The sequence below is a fragment of the Notothenia rossii genome (genome assembly GCF_949606895.1).
Source record: "Notothenia rossii genome assembly, chromosome: 5".
In the NCBI taxonomy this organism is placed as follows: Eukaryota; Metazoa; Chordata; class Actinopteri; order Perciformes; family Nototheniidae; genus Notothenia; species Notothenia rossii.
The window spans coordinates 83,685,154-83,707,594 of NC_136903.1; the positions used below are offsets into that span (position 1 = coordinate 83,685,154).

At 42.0% G+C, this 22,441-nt stretch overlaps 2 protein-coding genes across 4 annotated transcripts; one reads left to right on the forward strand and one right to left on the reverse strand.

The window, feature by feature from the left end:
- Positions 1-181: 181 nt before the first annotated feature.
- Positions 182-2,846, reverse strand: LOC307041038 (actin-related protein 2/3 complex subunit 4-like). The gene is made up of 6 exons (XM_079684349.1): positions 2,708-2,846; positions 1,932-2,050; positions 1,426-1,537; positions 1,220-1,315; positions 799-969; positions 182-683 (listed from the first exon to the last, which is right to left on the reverse strand). The coding sequence occupies exons 1-6, from the start codon at positions 2,708-2,710 to the stop codon at positions 678-680; spliced, it is 507 nt and encodes a 168-aa protein (XP_079540475.1). The 5' UTR covers positions 2,711-2,846; the 3' UTR covers positions 182-677.
- Positions 2,847-2,983: 137 nt separating this feature from the next.
- tada3l (transcriptional adaptor 3-like) lies at positions 2,984-8,732 on the forward strand. Of its 3 annotated transcripts, XM_079684347.1 has the most exons (10): positions 2,984-3,190; positions 3,303-3,342; positions 3,700-3,944; positions 5,215-5,462; positions 5,638-5,743; positions 5,856-5,991; positions 6,241-6,344; positions 6,467-6,573; positions 7,927-8,118; positions 8,212-8,732. In XM_079684347.1, the coding sequence occupies exons 3-10, from the start codon at positions 3,735-3,737 to the stop codon at positions 8,402-8,404; spliced, it is 1,296 nt and encodes a 431-aa protein (XP_079540473.1). In that variant the 5' UTR covers positions 2,984-3,190; positions 3,303-3,342; positions 3,700-3,734; the 3' UTR covers positions 8,405-8,732. The 3 variants fall into 3 exon arrangements, with proteins under 3 accessions (XP_079540473.1, XP_079540474.1, XP_079540472.1); XM_079684348.1 differs by lacking the exon at positions 2,984-3,190 and having other exon boundaries at positions 3,200-3,342; XM_079684346.1 differs by lacking the exons at positions 2,984-3,190; positions 3,303-3,342 and adding an exon at positions 3,418-3,534.
- The last annotated feature ends 13,709 nt before the right edge of the window (positions 8,733-22,441 follow it).

Genomic DNA, 22,441 nt, shown 5'->3' on the forward strand with positions numbered 1-22,441 from the left:
TAGACAGCTAAAAATACTTTTGCACAGTCTGCTGAATAACTTCCCCTTCCTCAGCTGAAATAATACAGTGGCCGTGTGTAAGGCTGAGCTGTGGTCGAGATGCAAACTAAAAACAACTTCCTCAGAAGCAGAACACATCTGTTTTTAGGTACAGCTGAAAGACTGCAAGTTACACAGAAAGTTATAAACAACTGGCTTTATTATCTCATTATTTTCATACATGTTTTGTTGGCTTCTCTACAGACAGCTCTTTCTCTGTGTCTGCGACTAAACGCCACTCTTTCCTGAACATTTTGGAGACAAATTTGAAACAACAGTGACGGTGAACACGCAGAGTCATACACAAAATACAAAACAACATGGCCGTTTTTATTTGCAACACTGCGTTCTCAGTGCCCCTGTCCTCATGACTATCAACTGGATTAATACTTTAAGGACCCGCCTTTGTTTGGGGATTTGTTCTAAGTGGCGTAAAATGAAACTGGTAAATATTTCATTATATACAGTCATTGATATTCATGAGTACAGGGAAATACTCGAGACGGGTGCAAATGGTGTCATCATCGCCAGATTGGTCACGTTCCTCTCATCTCCTCGCTGATTGGCTGTTTACTCCACTCCTGTGCTGATTGGCCCTTTGGAGCGTTCTCGTGGCTTGTGTGGGACCAACACTGTCATCAGAACTGTGGAGCCAAATCATTCTCAATGTTATCATCACTCAACATTTGTACACAATTTACAATGATTTGTCTTTCTGTTATATCCAAAAAGAAAAATATTAGCAAGAGAAATTCTTACGTTTTTGAGGAATTCCTCAGCAACGATACGAGCCCTGGCGTTAACAGACAGTTTCATCTCGCTGATCTCTTTGTCGATCTCCTCCATGAAGTGGATGACAAAGTCCACCAGCTTGTGTTTGTACATCTGCTCCGTGTGGAAGTTGGTAATCAAGAAGCTAATATCATATCCCTGAAATCACAGTGCAAGGGAGGAAAGTGAGTCAGAGAGAGAAACTGCTTTACACCTCAAATGTCATTTGGAAAATTATAATCATGGAAATACACATTGTAAATATTAAGGCATTTTAAATTGGTATATTGATTCTAAGAGATGGGCGCATGAGCCGCCCTTTGACGTTGGAACGGTTCACATTGTTCCTCTTTTTGTTTTAATCTTCCTGTTTAATCATCCCTTTTCTGTCACTGCTGTCTTTAATTACCTCTACTGCTTTCCTCCTCAGAATGAAGAAGTTCTCTGCCCTCATCATCATGAAGCGCATGAACTTGTGGCAAAGGATCTTCTCAATCTCATCAGCCTACAGGGAAGAAGGTTTTTATTACTGCATGTTCGGTTGTCCAATAAAAATCAGGAAATGTGCACAGCTGTTAAACAAAAACAGTATAAATGTTGCTGTTATTAAATCACCTGCTTGACAGCAATGCTGACTCTGACAGAGTTGATGGATCCCTCGATGAGAACCCTCTCCTTGTCATTTCGGCTGATCACCACAGGCTGAAGTAGCAACTCCTTACTGCTCCTGTAAACACAGCACAATCCAGCTGTTAAACATAAAACCAAGTTATAAACTGTTGTGTTTTCTAGACACTAAGGGTCAGCATTGTGCTTGGGACTTTACATGGCGCTTTAAATAACCACAAAACTGACTTTAAATGTCTTAATCTTTACATTGCATTGCATTTGGAAGACATCTGCAAACAAAGCAGAGCAAGTCCCCGCTGGCCAATTTTACAGCCTTGCCCATGCTTGTGTCATTTTTCCCCCTTCCTAGATGTTCTTATGCAAGTTTGCACAAGTCCATACTTGTTTGATAGCTGTAGAAGATCTGCAAAACAGCCTAAGGGCTAAGAAACTGCTATGCAGGGGGATAAGCAGTAGGACTGAAATCACCAAAGACATGCCATCAAACCTACCTGACCTCCACCTCCGGCTTGTTGTGGCGCTCCACCACCTGAGAGGAGAAGTTCTCCAGGCAGACGGCCGCCTGCAGGGTGGCCCTCACTGCGTTTAGGTAGGGGCGCAGAGTCGCTGTCTGAGGAGAAATAAAAGACAAGATCTTGATGGGTGGTGCTTTTGTTATTAAGATCAGGCTAAACCTCCCAGTACAGTGTGGGTGACTCAACCGGACTGTGAGGTCATGTTTGATCAGGAAGCGAAATGAGCTGTATGCAGGCATGCAGTCAGTTACAACAAACATGCATTCATCTTTACATTTTGTAGATACAACAATCATTTTAGAAAGAAAACATGATGATAATCAACATCAAGCTGATGAAAGGTGTTTGCATTGATATGGGGGTCATTAAAACATAAATACATTCGCTTACATTAACGTTACTGAATGAGATATTGCGGCGGGTCTAAATGATTTACGTCTATTTACTTCACGCTCCCTATACCGAACATATACACAAGGTGTCCACAGTATAATGACAGATCTGTATCAATGACAGCTAGCAGCAATAGGAGAAAAGGGGCCGAGAGGAAAGACAGCTCAGCTCGATCACTTTAGTTTCGGCAAACCGTGTCAAGGATGCCCGTCCTCTCATTTCACCGAAACCCACCAGAAAACCCGTCCAAGAGAAACACGAAGCCACCTAGCTAATCTCACCTTCAGTATAACCACGGTTAGCTGAAATAAATGGCTAAATAAAGGAATATAAAGAGACATTTAGGGCAATAGACTTACCATTTTTCTGCTGTAAAAGACGGAAGTTCCTCAGCCACGCCTGGGACTCCTCTTCCGTAAATCCTACTACATCGTCTGGTTCAGATAAGGTGCGCTGGTTTTTTATCTCTGATTTCTCCACACACCAGAAATGCTGCTGATTGCGCCTATCACTCCGCCCGGGTGGAGATGATTTTCTGTAAAAGGAGCACACCCTGCGATGAGTCCATTCTGCGCTATCGGCAGGAGACACATTTGTCAGCGACCATTGGTTCAGAAAGGATTAGACTGATTTTAACATGTTTTTGTTCAATAAAATACGTTAAAAACAGCGTTTTAACCTATATAGTACCGAGTGACATTTTACTGTGATGTGTTTAGCTGTGAATTGTTTGTATGCACCGTGACATAAAATGGTTTATTCCGGTACTACCATTCTGGCATTTAGCTAACATCCAACCACATCCAAATTCTTGATATTTGTTATTATGTATGTCTATATAAGTGAGTATATAAGTACTTTAGCAATGAATATACTTTATTTGATCTCACAATTATTCTTAAATCGATAATAAGCTATACCTTTATTTGACTGTACATCCCACCCCTCCTCTAGTTACAATGGTTTATCCCATCATGGACGCCATTCACTGACGGTAAATATCGCTGCTCTTATACATTCAAATATATACATATATGTGTTGGGTTAATTCCCTTTATGACTTGTAATATTAAAAGTAATTCATGTAAAATGTGTTTGTACAAAAATAATAAATCATAGCAACCGTTATTAAAATGTAAGAGTAAGTTGGGCCCAGCGAGCTCGCGTCCTGTGATGCAGACCAAGTGTACGTGCATTTGTGTGTGTGCGTGCGTGAGTGTGTGTTTCATGCGTGTGTGGGATGATAGATAGACCTAGAGCAGCACAACTGTACCACAATGTGCATGTCTCATCTTCTTGTGTTTTTATTATGATAATACACCCATACTGACTGTCCATGTTCTTGTATCAGTTACTGGAGACACTGGCAGCTCTCACAGCAGCATCATGAGTGAGCTGAAGGACTGTCCCCCACTGAAATACTACGACTTCAAACCTGTGGAGCATGTGAAGGTGTGTCCCCGATACACTGCGGTGCTCGGCCGGTCAGAGGACGATGGCATCGGCATCGAGGAGCTGGACACCCTGCAGCTGGAGCTGGAGACCCTGCTGTCCTCCGCCAGCCGCCGCCTGCGAGCCCTGGAGGAGCAGAGACAGGTGGGAGCAGGGGTGCAAAGTAACTAAGTACATTTACTCAAGTACTGTACACACTAATACACTAGTGCAGGGGTGTCAAACTCAAATACACAGTGGGCCAAATTAAAAAAATCAGTACTAGTCGAGGGCCGGGTTGGTTCAATTTTTAGTGCAAAACTTATTGAAATGAACTTATTGCACATATTAAACCTGGAACTAACAAAGCTTAAATTATTGCCTATAAAAACAACATTAAACATTAAATAATCAGTTGCATTCATTTCTTATGGCTCTATCTGCAGCTTTTCCGGAGTCATTTCTTATGATTACATTTTTCCACAGACCAACAACAGCTTCAAAAAAACTATTTCCCTCAAAGAAACAACCAAACATGCCCTGTTGTCGTGAGAGAAAAAGTGCAGAAGGAAACATCCATGTAAACTCAGTGTGCTGCTCTGTGATGCTAGTTCAAGCAGATACTTGGCATCTCATCTTGGGTGCAAGCTCATCAATGTATGGGGTCAGGCTCTGAGCTGAGGAAATCCTCAGGATTGAGTGAAGGTGTGCGTGCAATATACCAGCGGGCCAGATCGAAGAGTAATTAAAAATTATCCTGCGGGCCGAAATTAAATCCACCAAGGGCCTGATTTGGCCCCCGGGCCTTGAGTTTGACACATGTGCACTAATGAGATACTTGTACGTTATCTGAGTATTCTCAGTTTATGCTACTTTATACTTCTACTACACAACATTTCAGAATCAAATATTGTAATTTTCAGTCACTAGTGTACTGTTTAAGTTTAGACTGTCAGCTAATTCAAAATATAAATAATGTATTAAATAAACCTTGACATCCAATCCAGCAGCACTATATAAAGTTATTCAAATGTGATCCACCTTTACAAACTGTGATAAAAACGCATCAATAATCATAATAATAACCCAGTGACTCAATATAATTACGATTCTATAAAGGGCCATTATGCATAAGTAGTACTTTTACTTTTGGTACTTTAAGTATATTTTGATGTCAATACTTTTGTAGTTTTACTTAAGTAACATTCTAAATGCAGGACTTTAACTTGTAACAAAGAACTTTTTTAAATGTAGTATTAGTACTTTTACTTAAGTAACATATCAAAGTACTTTTCCCACCTCAGGGTAGGAGAAGGTTGGAACCCCCTTTCTTCATTTAACTTTCATTCCAAATCAGTAGTCGTTGTGTATCCCAAATAAAGACACCTAACATGACACTTCGTCCCTCTCCTTCCCTCCCTGTGTTTCCTCTCAGATCCTCACAGACTGGCAGGACAAGAAGGGAGACAAGCGGTTCCTGAAGCTGGGAAAAGACCCGGACCCGGCCGCCTCAACTCGCCACAAACCAAAGAAGCAGAAGTTGGACGGAAAAGGCGGTCACACTCCGGGTCCAGGTCCTGGCAGACCCAAATCCAAAAATCTCCAGGCCAAAGCCCAAGAGTATGAATTTACTGACGATCCACAAGACATTCCCCGCACGCCCAAAAATGATGCACCTAACAGGTCAGTAACAACATTATTATAATATCTCTATTTACTCTTTGGTCCTCAGGGTGTTTTCAGACTTTATTCATCTTATTAGGCTGTTCTAACATAAGTGTGCTATAGTTATAATTAGGGTAGTGTGAATATGTTTTATTCTGGCAAGGTGTTTGAAATGTTTCTTTTGAAATGTCAGATTTTGGGCCTCAGTCGAGCCATATTGTGCTGACATCACAAATGAAGAGATACGATTGCTGGAAGAGCTTCTGAAACCCCCGGAGGATGAGGCTGAGTATTTTAAAGTAAGACATGAAAAGCCACCTACCTTTTGTCACTGACTTCTTCTCAAGGAATGGCCAACCTTCTGGATGTTTTTATGGTGATTAGTCAAATGTATGTATATGTTTACTGTAGATCCCAGCTCTGGGGAAACACTACTCTCAGCGGTGGGCTCAGGAAGATCTGCTGGAGGAACAGAGGGAAGGAGCGCGAGCCAACGACAAGAAAAAGAGCCTCATGGGAGGACCACTGTCTGAGCTGGATGCTAAAGGTGAGGATGGAAATACTGCACATGGGTCATTGTGTCTGTGGAATAGAGCGGTGCAGGAATGAATCCTTAAAACCAGAAATGAGTTAGGATTTTGCCATTTCTGGTTTGCTTGTCTCAAAGTCAGCTGTTTTTGGAATGTGTTTTAGGTTAGATGCCAGAAATGAGGTTTGATGGGTTTTTTCTACAGCATAAAATATGTCAGTTGCATGTTTCCACTTTAATACTCACCTTCATGTTGGACTGCTGTAGATGTGGAGTCCCTGTTGAAAAAGTCTGAGTCCCAACACGACTCCCCAGAAGACGGATGTCCCTTCGGTCCTCTCACGCAGCGTCTGCTCCAGGCTCTCGTAGAGGTCAGTATGCTGTGATCAAACGTGTTCAAAACCTTCACTAATGCACAGTGGCATCTGAAATCTGAATGTTAAATATGGTGAAAACAGTAGAACTTAAGTATGTTTGCTGTTTATCTTTCCAGGAGAACATTATATCCCCCATGGAGGATTCACCCATACCCGACATTTCAGGGAAGGATGCGAATGACGGAGCTGGGACTTCTCCTCGGAGCCAAGGAAAAGCCTATAGGTATTTAATCCACTTACATTAAATAACTTAGGTAATTAGTAATTCACTCGATCATAAATACAAATCCTTAACACAATTTATTAAAGACTTCCTTATCTTAAATACAGTTTTGCCTTTATTATGCAAGTTATCCTGTCTTATTGACAACTTTGGTCTTAAAGGTGGGGTAGGTAATTTTGGAGAAACCCGCTCGAGTGCGCTAGAATTTGAAAATACAGAGCCGGAAAAAATCTGCCACTTCCTTCCAGAGCCCCTCCTCCAACACACACGAACGCGCACATGACCAATGAGGGCACGAGATAAATTTGTGCACAGATGGAAGGCTGACAGGCAGGTAGGCCATCCAGTTACTTTAGCCGGGCCGGCTCAGATGATTGGTCGTGCTTTCTAAAGTGCTAAGGCTTCCACAGATTACATTTTTATGGATTTTTTGTCAAAGCACTGAAGATATTCATTGCTATCAGGATGTTAAGAGCATTCCATGGAATATAACAAAAAGTGTATCTCGAGCCGGTTTCTCAAACTTACCTACCCAACCATTAAGTAGAGATTTGTCTGGGAATATAATTACATTACAGTGAAACACATGTTTTGTTCTAAAGCAAGGGCATGTCTATCAATGGTTATTTATTGTTATAATAACTACTTTTAGGGAGACAAAGGGCCTAGTTAGATCTATATTTCATTATGACTCTCCCCAATGTTTACCCCATAGCAAAATGCAGTGAAACAAATATTTCTCTACTCTACTACCATACATTTTCTTATATGTATTTAATTAATCCAGTGTCGCTCATTTCCGCTTCTGTCATTTATGCCATAGTAGTTAGAGATCAGGGGTGTCAAACTCAAGGCCCGGGGGCCATATCCGGCCCGCGACTTCATTTTCTGTGGCCCCGCAAGAGCTTGCAAAGAATATAATACGCTTATTGTACGGTTACATGGCACTTTACAGAAGCAGGTTGCCCATAAACTACATGTCCCACAATGCATCTCGTTTTGTGACATGCGCACTGAAGAGACTTGCAATCATTTGACTTCTGCTTTCAGACGTGGTTAATTACTAAGTTATTATCCTATCCGATAATAATCCAATTCAAAGGCAATAATGTAATATAATACATTATTTTATATATATATATATTATATATTTATATAGTTACAACCGGCAACCTTTATGCGAATGTGGCCCGCGATGAAATTGAGTTTGACACCCCTGATCTAAAGACTTAGAATGAATATCTGCACAAGATGCTTTCCATTCTTCAATTGTCAGTTTTCCACTTATACTATCCTAAATGTTTTACTTCCCTCTACGCCACACATATCTCATATCTTCCCCCCCCCCTCCAGTGTTCCTCACACCCGCACCCTGGAGGCCCGGATCAAAGAGGAGCTGGTGGCTCAGGGTCTGCTGGACTCTGAGGAGCGTCCCGGTCCAGGAGGAGACTCTGAGGACGAGGTGCTGGCGGAGCTGCAGAAGAGACAAGCCGAGCTCAAAGCCCTCACCACTCACAACAGATCCCGCAAGCAGGAGCTGCTCCGGTGAGGACGCAGGACAACAATACTTATATTTACCCTAAAGTAAAGTCTGATCAGCTAACAACATTCATTTCTGTACTTTCTGCCGCCTCACAGGTTGGCGAAAGAGGAAATGCGCAAGCAGGAGCTGAGGCAGAGAGTCAGGGTGTCTGACAACGAGGTGATGGAGGGATTTCGACGTATCATGGCAGCTAGACAGAAGAAACGCACTCCAACCAAGAAGGAGAAGGACCAAGCCGGGAAGGCCCTGAAGGAGAGGGAGAGCATCCTCAAGTTACTGGATGGATAGAGGAAGAAACTCTGCGTCTGGTTTTTATCTGGATGAGTCTTTGTGAACTGTGACAGTGAACAGCTGTGTTTCTGGTGATGTGTGATATACGGTTTACTGCAGGTCTGTGTGAATTAAGTAGAGATATGTCTGTATTAGTTGTAATGTTATGTACAGCAGAATGCTCATTTGATCACTAACATTTTGTACGCATCAAAGACTTGCTCTTTATTTTTTGAATATTTTTCTTTGTTAGTTGAATGTTGATGTTGCTTTTTCTTTTTACCATTGTGATGTTATGAAAACAATACACATGAATGTTTGAATAAATAAGTTCCACCTAAAAACAGTTTCGTGTATGTGTGTGTGTGTGAAAGGTCATTCAAAGGTGATGCCCTGCAAGATGTGAATACACACTGCTGCTACTGATTCAAGTTATGGGTAACATCATTGGAAACAGTGATATTTCTTGGGTTTATGTTTATATGCTTATCGCTTTAGTTTAATTTAGTTTAGTTTATGGTTTTGTAGACAGTTCCCATTAATGAACTGTAACATAAACAATAAATGGGGCAGCTTTAGCCAACATGGGAAATTTCCAGCTTCCTCGGCCAGATAATAATAGACACCCTAAAAACACAATAAATCAGAAGCATTAATTAAGAAGGAATTCGGAAAGACAAGAAGATAGAGGAGATAGGATAAAAGAGAAAAGTAAAATGCAATTCCTTAAACCACAGGTACAATGCAGGACATTCGAGCACTGAAAGGCATTGGCACCAATGTAGTTTGCAGTACAATCAATCGCGGCGCAGAAGCAACACGTGATCGCATGCCAGCACTAAATGTACATGATGTGTTAATCAGCTACACTATTTAATCAGGTGAAAATGAAAGGGGCCCTATTATGCTCTTTAGGGTTTCCCTTTCCTGTAGTGTGTTATATAGGTTTTTGTGCATGGTCTGAAAAGGATACAATCCCCAAAGTTCCCTCCAGAGGGAGTTTCTCTTCCTTCAAAACAGGGGTGTCAAACTCAAATACACAGTGGGTCAAAATAAAAAAATGGGTTCTAGTCTAGGGCCAGGTTGGTTCAATGTTTATTGCGGAACTTATTGAAATGAACTTATTGCACATATTAAACCTGGAACTAACAAAGCTTAAATTATTGCCTACATTAAACATTGAATAATGAGTTCCATTAATTTCTTATGGCTCTATCTGCATCTTTTCCAGAGTCATTTCTTATGATTACATTTTTCCACAGGCCAACAACAGCTTCAAAAAACTATTTCCCTCAAACAAACAACCAAACATGCCCTGTTGTCGTGAGAGAAAAAGTGCAGAAGGAAACATCCATGTAAACTCAGTGTGCTGCTCTGTGATGCTAGTTCAAGCCAGATACTTGGCATCTCATCTTGGGTGCAAGTTCATCAATGTTTGGGGTCAGGCTCTGAGCTGAGGAAACCCTCAGGATGGAGTGAAGGTGTGCGTGTATCTAATAGTAATTAGAAATGATCCTGCGGGCTGAAATTAAATCCACCAAGGGCCTGATTTGGCCCCCGGGCCTTGAGTTTGACACATTTGCTTTAAAACTATGCACAATAAATGTTAGTCTGTAACTGAGGACTCAAACCCCGTTACATATTAGGAGGACTTTTTCTTCTAAACACGACTTGGTGGCTTGGAGTCCAATGATTTCAGTTTCCTTAATTTGTATAATACAAATGATAGGATAGCACATCTAGAGAGGCAACTCAAAGGCAACGGCTGAGCTATAAGAGTTTGCCATCCATTTTTCTGGCTTTGTTGATTGTTTACTTATTACTACTTACTTATACAATAAGCACACTCAATGCATTAACTTATCTCTCTACTGTTGTGCTTCATTTTTTACTATAAGTTATGTTTTGATGTAGCCACATTGCTGTTTTCATCATTTAAGAGTTTACATCCTGATATATGGAATCAGGTATTCGTATAAATGCTGGCTCATTTACACTTTCTGAGAACAAAATCCAGAATATCTAACCATACCCTTCACCTTTACTGAGTCCCCACCAGATGGCAGTCATTGTCTCCTGACAGAGTCCCTCAGAGTTCACACAGCAGAGGCCCCTGTGGTTGACTTAGGTCCAGCTCAGTGTGTGTGTGTGTGTGTGTGTGGTGTGTGTCCAGCATTAACGTGAGGAGGTTAGTCTCACTGATCTTGATCCCAGGATAATGTGTGTCTCACAGTGTGCAGCTGTGTGTGAGGGTCACCCGGTTCACAGCACAGCAGTCACACACAAAGTCACAGGCATGTGTCCACCGGTGTCGATGTTTTAACAGCCTGGACAGTAATAGTGTTTCCTAAAGTATTTTCTACTTACAAACATACATATTTTTTAAAGTACATATTTTTGTATCTCCATACCTCTTTGTTTGTTTGACTCCCTGTGTCCAAGAAATCTTTCGACTTTACAAACAATAAGACTTTTTGCAAGTGTAGAGGAAGGGTAGCATCCTTTACAATTAAACATAAGTTAACATTTTTAACCCATTGAAAATGCATTTAATATGATAATGAAAAATGTAATGGGTTTGAATCGACCCTGAATAAGGTCTTGAAATTTGGCTCAGACTAGCAAATATCTAAGAGAAGACATTTTTAGATAACATGAAGAACTACACTTTTATCAATAGACAAAGACAGGATTTATGGAACATTTAGAAAAAACAACATTTCGTTTCTTAAATGTCTTTTATATGATTTCTTTACACTTTATATATATTATTTTTTTGATTTTATCTTTAATATTTTTGCTTGATTTGAGTATATAAATACCAGAAATCCTTATTGTGTTGCTTGTTGGATAAAGTATTTTTCTTATAATACTATTTTACATCTTCTGTTATATAAGATATCACAAAAATACATTAAAATATAAAGACATCTATGGAAAAAACAGTAGACCCATGTACAAGAAGACTAAATATAATGTCATAAGAAAATCCTTCTCAGCCAAACAATTTGAAAGACAATTGAACATTTCTTTAGATTTTTAATAACATTCAAATCATAAAATTCAACATCTCAACTGTAAGCATTGTTCATTCTAATAATAAAAGCACCTCCACCCATAATTTTCTACCAATATTTTGTGTAACTGTAGTCAGATTCACTGTGTGATTTCCTCCATATTCAGAATGCTGGCATACTGACTAAGTCTATGATACAGCTGTACATCTGTTTAGAAAGCTGGTCAAAATCCTTACAGCCAGGCTCGAGGCTCCAACAATGGCCCAATGTTCATGAAAACCCCCCTTTAGTTTAGTTCGGTTTACTCTACACAAATTCATAATGCCATCAGCCCATGTGTATACAAGCTTTTAATAACATACAGACCTATTGAGTCCTCCTCACAGGTGAATGAGAGGCTGAATAAATATCTGCGGCGGCCCCTCGAGGCTGGGCGTATCGCACAGGGCTTTTGTTGCATTTGTTGTCATTAGACCTAAACTGAAGGGCAGGTGGGTTTTGTGTCGATACACAACTGCTGCTACACGCTCAATGATGCTCATCCTCTGTTTGCACATCCCGTATTGAGCTGTTTTTAAGAGACTCTTTTTGACAACCCAGGTGTTGTGTACCCTCCCCGAGAGTTCTCTAACTCAAGCCTCCTCTCGCTCATACGCTCTCTCCTCTCCCCATGTGATATTCAGCTACGTGGTGAGCTTCTTCACTCCTCTCTGTCATGGCCTGTAAACCTTTATGGCTATTTAAGAAGAGGGCTCTCCACTCACTCGAGGGTCTGGGTAAATAACTTGAACTTCAGCATTCTGGTATAAGACGTGCAGCGACTGCTTGTCTAGAAGGTTTTTTTATGCATCTCTTCAGGCAATTATGAGGAGACAAGTTGTAATACAGTGGGCAGGCTGTTTATTGTGTGTTTACATTAGCACACACACACACACTTACTTATGTATGCTACTATCAACCCAGACCTCATGTCACTGGGGGCCCTTTCAGTCCATCGGCTCTTTGTTTCTGCCAGTTTGTACGAACTATGTTTCTTTCTCCGGGGCTCTCCTCCTACTCCACCTCCGTCCCTGCGTTCCTGAGCTAGAACTGAGTCTGGATGGACACGGACACACACACACACACACACACACACACACACACACACACACACACACACACACACACACACACACACACACAAAAGGGATTTGACACAAGTCTCTCGATCTTTTGTCCTAATGCTATGTCAACTTCCATGCTGAATTGAAATGGTGTGTGTGCAGAGATTCAGACAGAGGTTGAGACAGCTGCTCCACTGAGAAGACCCTCTGTCCAGCCAGGCCACGCCTCGCCTCCCGCACAACTGCACTTTTGTCTTCAGCACTGCTTCCACTATTCTGATGTCACTGGCTTGTCCTTCCCAAGAGGGCTGATGTGGTAAAACTCGACAGACCTTTTAGCCCGTAGTCAAACAACTGCATGGTGATAGTCACACTAAGTTTCACAGACACAAAAAACCCTAGCTTGGTCTGGTTTGCATCTCATTTGTTTCTCATTTGCATGGCAGTTGATGGTTTTCTCGGGCAACTCCTGAATTTTGCAGCTCATATGCAAATCCTTCTGCTTTGTTCAGCCTCCCCTGTCTGGGCTTTGCTCATTGGTGAGCTGGAGAAAGAGATTGTTAGGTCTCATTTCCAGCCTGCCATGCCTCCAGAGTAGTTTGTACAAGATAAGCACAATCAGCCACAGACAAGCAATTCACTCACAGACAATTAACAGTCCGACAAGTGTGGATAAGTTGTAAGAACATTACGCTAGCATGGCTCTTCAACAACACATCATAACAATGAAGGTTGGACAGGAGACTTTTTATCCTTTCAGATTTTGTTTTAAATATCTTATCTTTTTTTCACATGTTTTACGTGGTTTCCAGACAATTTATCTTAATTATTGATTCCCTGAAGTTTCCTCTAGCACTAACATATGGTTGAAAGATTTGTGGTACAAATGTTCACACTGCACCTAGCCCAATGCTAAGTGAGCTGTTTAGCTTGGGGCTATTAGAACGTTTTTAAACCGTCACATTCAAAAGTGGGATAACCCTGATTTAGACCCAGAGCTCAATTTGCGGGATTATTCCCATTAAATAAATAAAAAGACAGGGCTAAAAGTGACCAGTATGAGAAAGGACTCAAGTAAAAAATGGAATTTGAGCCACATTTTTGGCTAGAGGTGCAGTGTGAAACGTGGGTTTAAGGTAACCCTGGGTTAGCAATGTGTGTGAAAACAGGCTGATTTATCACAGGGTCAACTATTAAAGAATACGCAGAGTGAAAATCCACAATAAACTTCCGTTGGGTCGCTTAAAAACAAATATTCTAATCGCAATATTTCTCAGAAAAATCGCAATTAGATTTTTTCCATGTCAGGGGCCTTTAATACTCAGAGGGGCAATTCTCAGCTCATGTTTGCTTAAGGCTTTTTTACTCTCTACTTTGTAAAGGCTAAAGTCATGTCAATAGCCTCCATCTGATGCTAATCGAAACTTTTTCATCTTTTTCACCACTGTGACAACGTCTCTGGAGAGCTGGCAAGGTGCCATTAGTGTTTGACTATACTTTGTTAGAATAACTACGCATCAAGGAAGATAAGAAAGTGAGAGATAGGTGGATAAGGTTGCGCCGTGTTGCACTGTTTGTCATTGGCTGTAAATTTGGACTGCAGAGGTCAAAGCTCTTGAGAAATATGCTTCTCTTTGAAGATAAGGCCAGATAGCCGAGTTATGTTGAGGGTATACGAGGTCTATGTATGGATATATATGCTCATATTTTCCACACAGATCCAATGCAACAGCCACTTCAGCCTCTCCAAACCAGTGGTTATGGAACATTAGGCTGGATGGATAACATGTCCCTTTTCTGGTACTTCCTCCCAGCAGTAATATGGCGGGGAAGAGAGAGGACAGCTCTGTGGATAATGGTCATAGAGGAGCGATGAAGACACAATGAAAAACACTTCTCTCACCACCCACCACTTCTCTGTCATCCTCTCCTCATCTCCCTTTCCTTTCCTCTGCTCTGTTATTATCACCCAGATCATTATCATGCTCACTCTCCCCTCGCTGCGATGGAGAGGAGGGCCGTCCTCCCACATGGCTTTGGTGAGAGATTTCTAACCGCGCAGGAGGAGTAGAGTGTGGGGGGGGGGGGGGGGTTGACGGGGAGAAAAAAGAACACAAGAGGGCCAATAAAGTCCATCTAAATATAGAAGCAGCAGGGCTTTTTTCCCTTGTCCTTATAAAGAGCTGCTGGTGAATCTGTGTGGACTGTTCTCCTGACTGTACCGAGCGGATCACTCCCTGCAGGATGGGGAACATAACTGTCGGTGCATGGAAACACACAGGGCTACGTTGTTTTGTGTGAGAGAGAGACAGAGAGAGAGAGAGGAGGCTAAGTCGGTTTTTTTTCTTTACACCAGAGGACAAATCAATTTTGGAAGAACATACTAAAATAGGAGATGTTGATGAACTCCACAATTAAATGTGGAGAGAAATGAATGATAGATGGAGTCCCTTTATGGCCTGATAGTTCAAGACAGTGGAGGATGAATTTATGCCCAAAACTACCTGGAATTTCGATTTCCATGTTTATCAAAACAATCACTTGCTTAAATCCAACGATGTCCCTTTTTGGCTCTTTAATTTCTCTAATTCTATTTTCATTATATTCTTACAAAAAGAGTGATCTATCGTCTTGGCTTTGCTTTGAGTCAGAGGATTATTTTTACCTCTTTGCAAATATGCTTTTATGCCTTCTTGCCATGAGATGCAAGAGTCTATCAAGTCTGCATACGATACCAGCAAATAGTTTAGCATACACAGTCAATAACAGCTAGCCTGGGTTTGTTCAAAGACAGCATATAGAATTACAAGTATACGTAAACCTCCCTTTTGGTACATTTCAATATTTATGGCCTTGTTGGACATAACAGCAAAGAGTTAAAGGAAAAGAGTAGAGCAATTAACATTAAGCATCTTGTTTGTTAACATACTGTACATTGTGCTTTTTCGAGACATTTTGATAGCGGTAAATATTTCTAGTGGGCACCACATCTCCCGCTCAGTAAAGTAGCAACCTCAGTAGTTCCTTTGATACAAAGCTAGCAGCATAGTTACTAAGCCTCTATCGCTGGATATTCCAATATTTCTATTGTAGAATACAAATTTGCTCTAACACATAGGTTTGAGCAAGCTCTCTGATTGGTCAATAGGCGTGTTTAATTCCACGATCAAACAACGATCAAATAGAACGTGCCTAATCACAAAGTATCCAGTGGCCTACACACGCCAGTATCCTACCGAAACTACTTCCATGAGTCTACATCGTGTGGTTTCCATAGCGACGTTTAGCGACACACAGCCGTTACACTGTTATACATTGTCTCTCGTTGGAAATCGGTATCACCTGCATACAGCGGCTGGCGGAGGCAGGGTTGGAGGCCAGAGAAATCATGTCCGTTAGCGGACATAAAAACGAGTCATCGCTTCGCAGCTACTGGGCTCCATCTCTAGACAACAGAAAGATGTGGAGCAACGCGTTTTTTGCCGGTCCGGGACACGCCATGAAACTGCCACTGGAGGAAAGCTCTTCCCATAACGTAGTCCTACCCGTGAACACCACAGCAGCACCACCTGCAAAAAAGTCTGGCATGGAGTTCATGGAGAGCTGTTTCAAGAATTGCACTTTTAATGGAAGCATGAACATCCACCTTCATTCTGAACCCAAAATGTTTCAGCACCATGGACAGCCTGATTTGATTTGTTCCGCTAATCCCACACAGTGATTACTCACAGATATTTAAATAGCCCAATTCAAGAATTGTTTTCAATAAATTGTTTTCAATAAATTGGTTAATAATATATTATTTACTATAATTATATCAATAACTGTAAGCGGGGTAGCAGGAGTGTTTGATCGGCTATCGTTACCATGGGAACTACTTTCTAGGAACTACTTTCTGGCGGAGATTAACTCAAGCAGAAAGCGTAGGTTTGGGAGCAAATTAGCCCACATTAAGAAATTATTTTACGATATTGTTGATTACAATGATAGTTTGTGTAATAGAATCGCTTAATTATACATGGAGTTTAGATGATGTCATTACAAGGCCAGCAGTAAGAGGAATCAGTATATTATCCTTGAATACCGCTATCAAGTCTTCCTCTTTTGTGAATGCAGTAATGTCATAATTTAAACGACTGTAGTAATACTCTCCAGTCATCTCCAGGAGCTAGCATTTTGTTTTGAATGAACAGTCCCCTTCACGTGATGTGTCACACACTTAAATTACGTCCGGAGCAGCAAGTAGCTGCTGATTAGTCCAGAAATTGTAAATCACTGTTCCAAACAAATATATAGTTTGGCAACTGTGGTTGTAGAACCGTAGCCGCTTTCACACCAAGTACTTAGTCCCCGGTACTTGTTCCCCCCAAACTCTTTAGTCCCTCGAACTGTCGTAATAGATCGCGTTCTCACCGAAATAAGTCCCTGAGGGAGGATTAGACAAATGAAGCCGCTGACGTCACTTCTTCTTCTTCTGCTTTGGGTTTACTGGCAGGCTTGCTTTGTAGTTTATCTGCTATTTATCTTTGCACTAAGGTGTTTCTGCTGCTGAGCCTATTTACTATGCATACGACCAGGGCCGTCCCTCCCTACAGGCCGGTCATGCAGACTGCGTGGGGCCTCAATTTGCGGAGGGTGCCTCAACTGAGCCGAAAATGTGGCGCACCTATTCGCGGCGCAATTAGTGTGGTGCGGCACAGTTTCGCCGCTGCGAGGCTCCACTAGCACCCTCCCCCCGTCGACGCTCGCGGAACAGAGGGCTTGGGGCCTCATGTTGGCCAGGGGACGGCCCTGCATACGACACACCTGGGGCAGCGTGATGCCGTTATTGTTATTATTGCACTATTGTAATGTTGCCTGTCTTGACTGTGCTAAATAAAAGAGAGAACCAAAAGTTCATACCTCATAATAGCTGTGCGCGTGTCTTTACCGAACAACGCTCGTAAACTTTGGAGTTGGGGACTGGCTTCAGTAGAAGCTGCTGGGTCGTGTCTTCCGAGTAACGCAGCGTCCACACGGCAGCGTACGTTGAAGCTTGCCGGCGGGCGTGTCTGACACTCGACCAACAACCAATCACATGAATCTCCCGCCCCGGACACACAAGCACGCGGTTTGATTGGCTAGAGATTGTACTGACATATGATTTGATTGGCTGACGCTTCCGTCAAAGCTTGAAAAGTTTGACTTTTCTCAACTTTTTAAGCGAGCAACGGAGGCAAAGCGAAGCGACGGAACCACAATGCAGTTCGGCAAAGCGTGACGTCACACCATTCGAAGTGAATGGGAAGCAGCGTTGAAGCTTCAACGCACGCCGCCGTGTGGACGGGCCGTGAATTGCCAGAAGCGCCGAGACCTCCTCATCACTCCACCGCTCCCATGTTTCTTTTGTGTTGCCATAAGATAGTCTCTCTCCGTTGGTGCGCTGGGCTAATGTGAGCAAAGAAAATGGCGGCTTCACAAAGCTTTTTTGAGTTTTGCGGGGCGTTTGCAATTCGCCCAGCCAATCAGAAATTGTTAGTGTGGCCGACACACCCACTAACCATATCCTCCCCAGGAAAGTAGTACCTCTCTAGCAGGGACTTTCTGGGGGTAAAAAGGTTCGCACGAACTAGGGACTAGTTTCGGATCCTTTTTGTTGTGAAACCAAATCTCACCCCCCTATCGACCTAGTTCGGGGGGAAAAGTGCTCCGGTGTGAAAGCGGCTCTTGTTGATTTGAACTTAATTATTTTTTATGGATTAGATGAACGAGATAAAACATGCTAATTTGTGATATGTAGAGCTGTGTTACCTCTCATAGTATTTTTGATAAGCAAGGCGAACCATTTCTTTCAGTTGTCAGGAAGAATTCACCAAATGTTGTGGATGTCCAATCAGCCTTGTTGATAAATGATTGAAGCAATACATTTCTGAAGCTGAGTTCTCCGGCTTGCCGAGCGATGCTGGTAGTGTTTTAATGTACAAGTATATGCGAGATTCTGAGGCAGCCTTGCCTAGTCTAAAAAGGTGAGAAAAAAACATGAGGAAAAAACCTGCAGTTCCTCCTTGTATTTAGCTATATATCTGTCACTTCAAATGACGGCCCTGAAGAAAAGAAACACAGATTTTGCATCTAGCATCAACACAACAATTGACATGGACCTAAAAGGTCGCACATTTTCCCTTTAACGAATCCAACAGCTGTGTCAAGTGTGTAATGTGATTTACTCCCATATCCTACACACTGTTGCTGTCCATCTGAAATGCAGTTATCAGTGACACCCTGTTCTGTTTTCTGCTGTTGTAAGCAGCTGCTTTTCACCGTTAAATGACATCAGGTTATAAACTGCTCATGTGTTGGTTAACAAAGACCACAGACAACAGGGGATGCAGAAGAAGGTCACTTCGTGCTCCTATTCACACAGAGACACATATATAATGTTTGCTACGCTCTGTGTGAAGCAAACAAGATAATTTTCACAGCTGTCCTTGTATGCCAGTTGTGACAGCAGAAGTTCAAAAGTCAAACAGAGGGAAAACAGGTTAACTGTGTGTTTTTTTAACATCCTCTTTTACACCTGTTGCTTACGGTCCCCTGCGGTGTGTGTGTGTTTGTGGCCACACATAGAGTCGAAAACATGCACACACAGTGATTTTATCTTGGCTTTCCGAGCTGAGACTGTGCTCAACAAAAAAAGGCAAGCAAAGAAAACTGAAAAAGCATCACACACGTAAAGAGTCAGACACTGAGCATCAGCACTTGTTACATAAGAGCTCCTTTTCCACACAGACAACTCCACAGCAGTCTGACAGAGTCAATGTCAAACCCTGCATGAGAGAGAAAATGGGTATAATTTGTGCATGACCACTCAGTTGCTATGTTTACAGCTGAAGTGGATCGATCTGTGTGTGTGTGTGTGTGTGTGCGTGTGCGTGTGCGTGTGTGCGTGCGTGTGTGTGTGTGTGTGTGTGTGTGTGTGTGTGTGTGTGTGTGTGTGTGACTGTTTCAGTTTGTGGTTGTGCGAGCCTCACTGAGAGAGGAAGCTCAGCTGTCAGTAGTTGTCAGGCGCTGGGCCTCTGCTTTTCTCTGTCTTTGCTGATCCTGTTGTAGTTATCCTAACCCCCCTCTCTCTTTCCTTTTTTCTCCTCTTTTTCACACCCCAACACTGACTGGCTGGGTCTGAGGTTGAGGTCGAGGCGCTGGTTTGTACAAGCATGTTGGCCAGAGATAAGGAAATGTGTCACAGGAACAACAAACCTCCCTCTGTGTTAAACATACTATGAATCAATCACATACAGCAAAGTATTGTAAGCCTTTGACCTAGCATCACACTTGGATTTAGCGCTAATCAATTACTCACATTTTGTACGGCGGCAGCGCTCAAGGCTATTATGTCAAACCAGTTTCACAGCATTTCATGTTATAGTCACGAAATTAATTTAATCTATTGGATCGTGTTCACCAACAGGATTTCGCATTTTTTTCATGTCACACAGAACGATTTTAAAAGCAATGTATTTCTATTGGTAGTATGTTTCGTGCCTGCAGAAAGTCTTTTTGTCCGGTCGGGTCTTGGAAGACCAGAAGCTGTGTGGTTCATAAAAACATTTTCTTACTCAATATCTTACCCTAAGCCTAACCCTATCCCTTTTATTTTAAATTGTATAATGTCTGACATTTTTTGCCGTCCGCGAGGAAAAGAAATGGGGCTCAGAGCCTCAGAATACTGAAATCTGTATTTTTTTGTCATCTTTTTTTCCTTCTAATTTGTTATTATTTGGTGCAGGCACGAAACATACTACTATCGTTCCGTGTGACACGAAAAAAATGGCGAAATGCTGTTGGTGAACACCAATCGATAGATTAATTTTGTGACTATAACACGAAATGCCGTGAGACTATGTTGATTATGTTTATAAATGTATGTTGTTAATACATAAAATAGCTTAGCAGTATGTGGTGTAATTGGTGGAGTTAGTGTTTCATACTTTGTATGAAAACACTAACGGGGTGAGGCAAAGCAGGGTCAGACATGATCATTTGTATTAAACACTAACTCTACCAATTACACCAAGAAAAACAATATAATGATTGCTTACGTTAGCTAGCTAAGCTATGCTGTTAGCAAACTAACGTTAGCACGAAGACTTCAGCGGAACAATATGCAAAAAGCTTTATTCAATCATTTCAGCTAAAATGAACTTCAGTAGCTAACATTAGCATAAGGTTAGCACAATGAATTAGCTTCCTAACGTATGTAGAAATATTAAGTGGTATCGTTTACCTTGGTTTTATTGGTGTTGGTTGCATGGCTTATTCAAACTAATGAACATTTGCTATCATATGCTGAGATCATGTCTGACCATTTCAGGACCTTAAAATGCTACCAGACCCTTCCTGCTGTACCTCACCCTGTTCAGTGTGTTACCCATGCTTCATTAGCTGCTCATGTGCATACAAACAGATTCTCTCTGCAAAGCCCTGCTCCACGTTTGATGCGGGAGAAATCATTTCTATCTGTGCATGCCGACACTGCCAGACATGGCGTGGTGTGAAATGAACATGAGGAGAGGATGTGAGGCTGAAAGCGTCTGTGGCGCCTCAGCTTTGCTTTCCGTTGGGGGTTGGATGAGGGGTGTTGTTGGTGAGGGTAGTGTGAGGGGGCGTCAGGGCTTGTGATTACAGCGCGGCTCTGATGAATCCCCAGGCTCTGCTTGAGTGAGACAAACTCAGATCACATTACAGAGCTGGAGACTTGGATGATCTGAGGGAAGTCGCCAATTGAAGACAAAAAGCTACACATTCATGTGTTCACAAACAGGCCCATACAGTACATCCACAGACTTATGCATAAACTATAGCCCACATATCCCCAGTTAATTGAGATACACTTTGTAGAAAAATATGCAATTTGACCTTTGAATAACATCTAAAAATAATTTGATGCTACACTGACTTGTAAAAGAGAAAGTGATGCCTCTGCATTACATTACATGTTACTTATTAGACGCTTTTATCCAAAGCGACTTACATACTCAATATTTTTGGGCAATCCCCACAGGAGCAATTTGGGGTGAAGTCTCTCAGGGACACAACGACATGCTGACTACAGTGGGGTTTGAACCTGGGCTCCCCTGATCCGAACACCAACGCACTAGTCTACTGCGCCACACGCCTCCCTGGCAACCTTTAACGCCTGTTCTTGCACAAGTTTGGTGAGCTGGACTCCATCTACAGTGAGAGGTCTGTAAGGCTTTACAGCACTAAATCACACACCAGTGTCCTTCATTTTCGGTGAAACAAACTGCTAAATGTTGCTGCTGTAAGCTAGATAGTGTTTAGTTCATTTAGCCGTGCTGCCAGGACTTGCATCTCAAAACACCAGGGGGAAGCACAAAATCTTAGGAACATTGTGGGGGAGGAAGTTTTCAGGACTGGGGCGAGGGTAATTTTGGCTCCCTATGAGCAGCAGCGCCAGTTTTGTGCCAGAACCAGAGCCTTGGCAAGCAGAACCAAGTTCAGCAGCCTCTACGGACTTCGTGGCAGAGGGGAAGAGACCAAAAAATATATAGACGGACGAAAATGAGAACAAAAAAAGGTTTGCAAAAAAGACTCTAAGACAGACAAGCTGGTCTTCTCGCTGTTGAACTAGTTAGTTATATTGGCTGGCTGGCTGGCTTTGTCTTGTGTTGATGAACGTGTTTGATGTTTGTCTTTGGCAAAGTTGTCGACGGCCTAGTTATTGATCACAAGTTAAGTTATTGTAACAGAAGTAGTTTCACAACAGTGGTGTATTAAGTGAATTGCACTTCAGTGGCATTTAATCGTAAAAATACCAATTCCTGCATAATGTTCCTTTTATCATTTCACAAATCTCAGAGTGCAACCCGTTCCAGATGTTTGTCTTGTTCTGTCTCGCCAACTAATTAGGTTCTCTTCACTCCATTTAACTTCAG

Excerpts from the sequence above, each read along its gene's own strand:
- LOC307041038 (XM_079684349.1), bottom strand. Across the intron at positions 1,538-1,931 it reads AAGCCGGAGGTGGAGGTCAG|GAGCAGTAAGGAGTTGCTAC; the intron begins GTAGGTTTGATG and ends CTGTGTTTACAG. Across the intron at positions 1,316-1,425 it reads TCAGCATTGCTGTCAAGCAG|GCTGATGAGATTGAGAAGAT; the intron begins GTGATTTAATAA and ends TCTTCCCTGTAG.
- tada3l (XM_079684346.1), top strand. Across the intron at positions 5,463-5,637 it reads AAAAATGATGCACCTAACAG|ATTTTGGGCCTCAGTCGAGC; the intron begins GTCAGTAACAAC and ends TTGAAATGTCAG. Across the intron at positions 5,744-5,855 it reads ATGAGGCTGAGTATTTTAAA|ATCCCAGCTCTGGGGAAACA; the intron begins GTAAGACATGAA and ends TGTTTACTGTAG.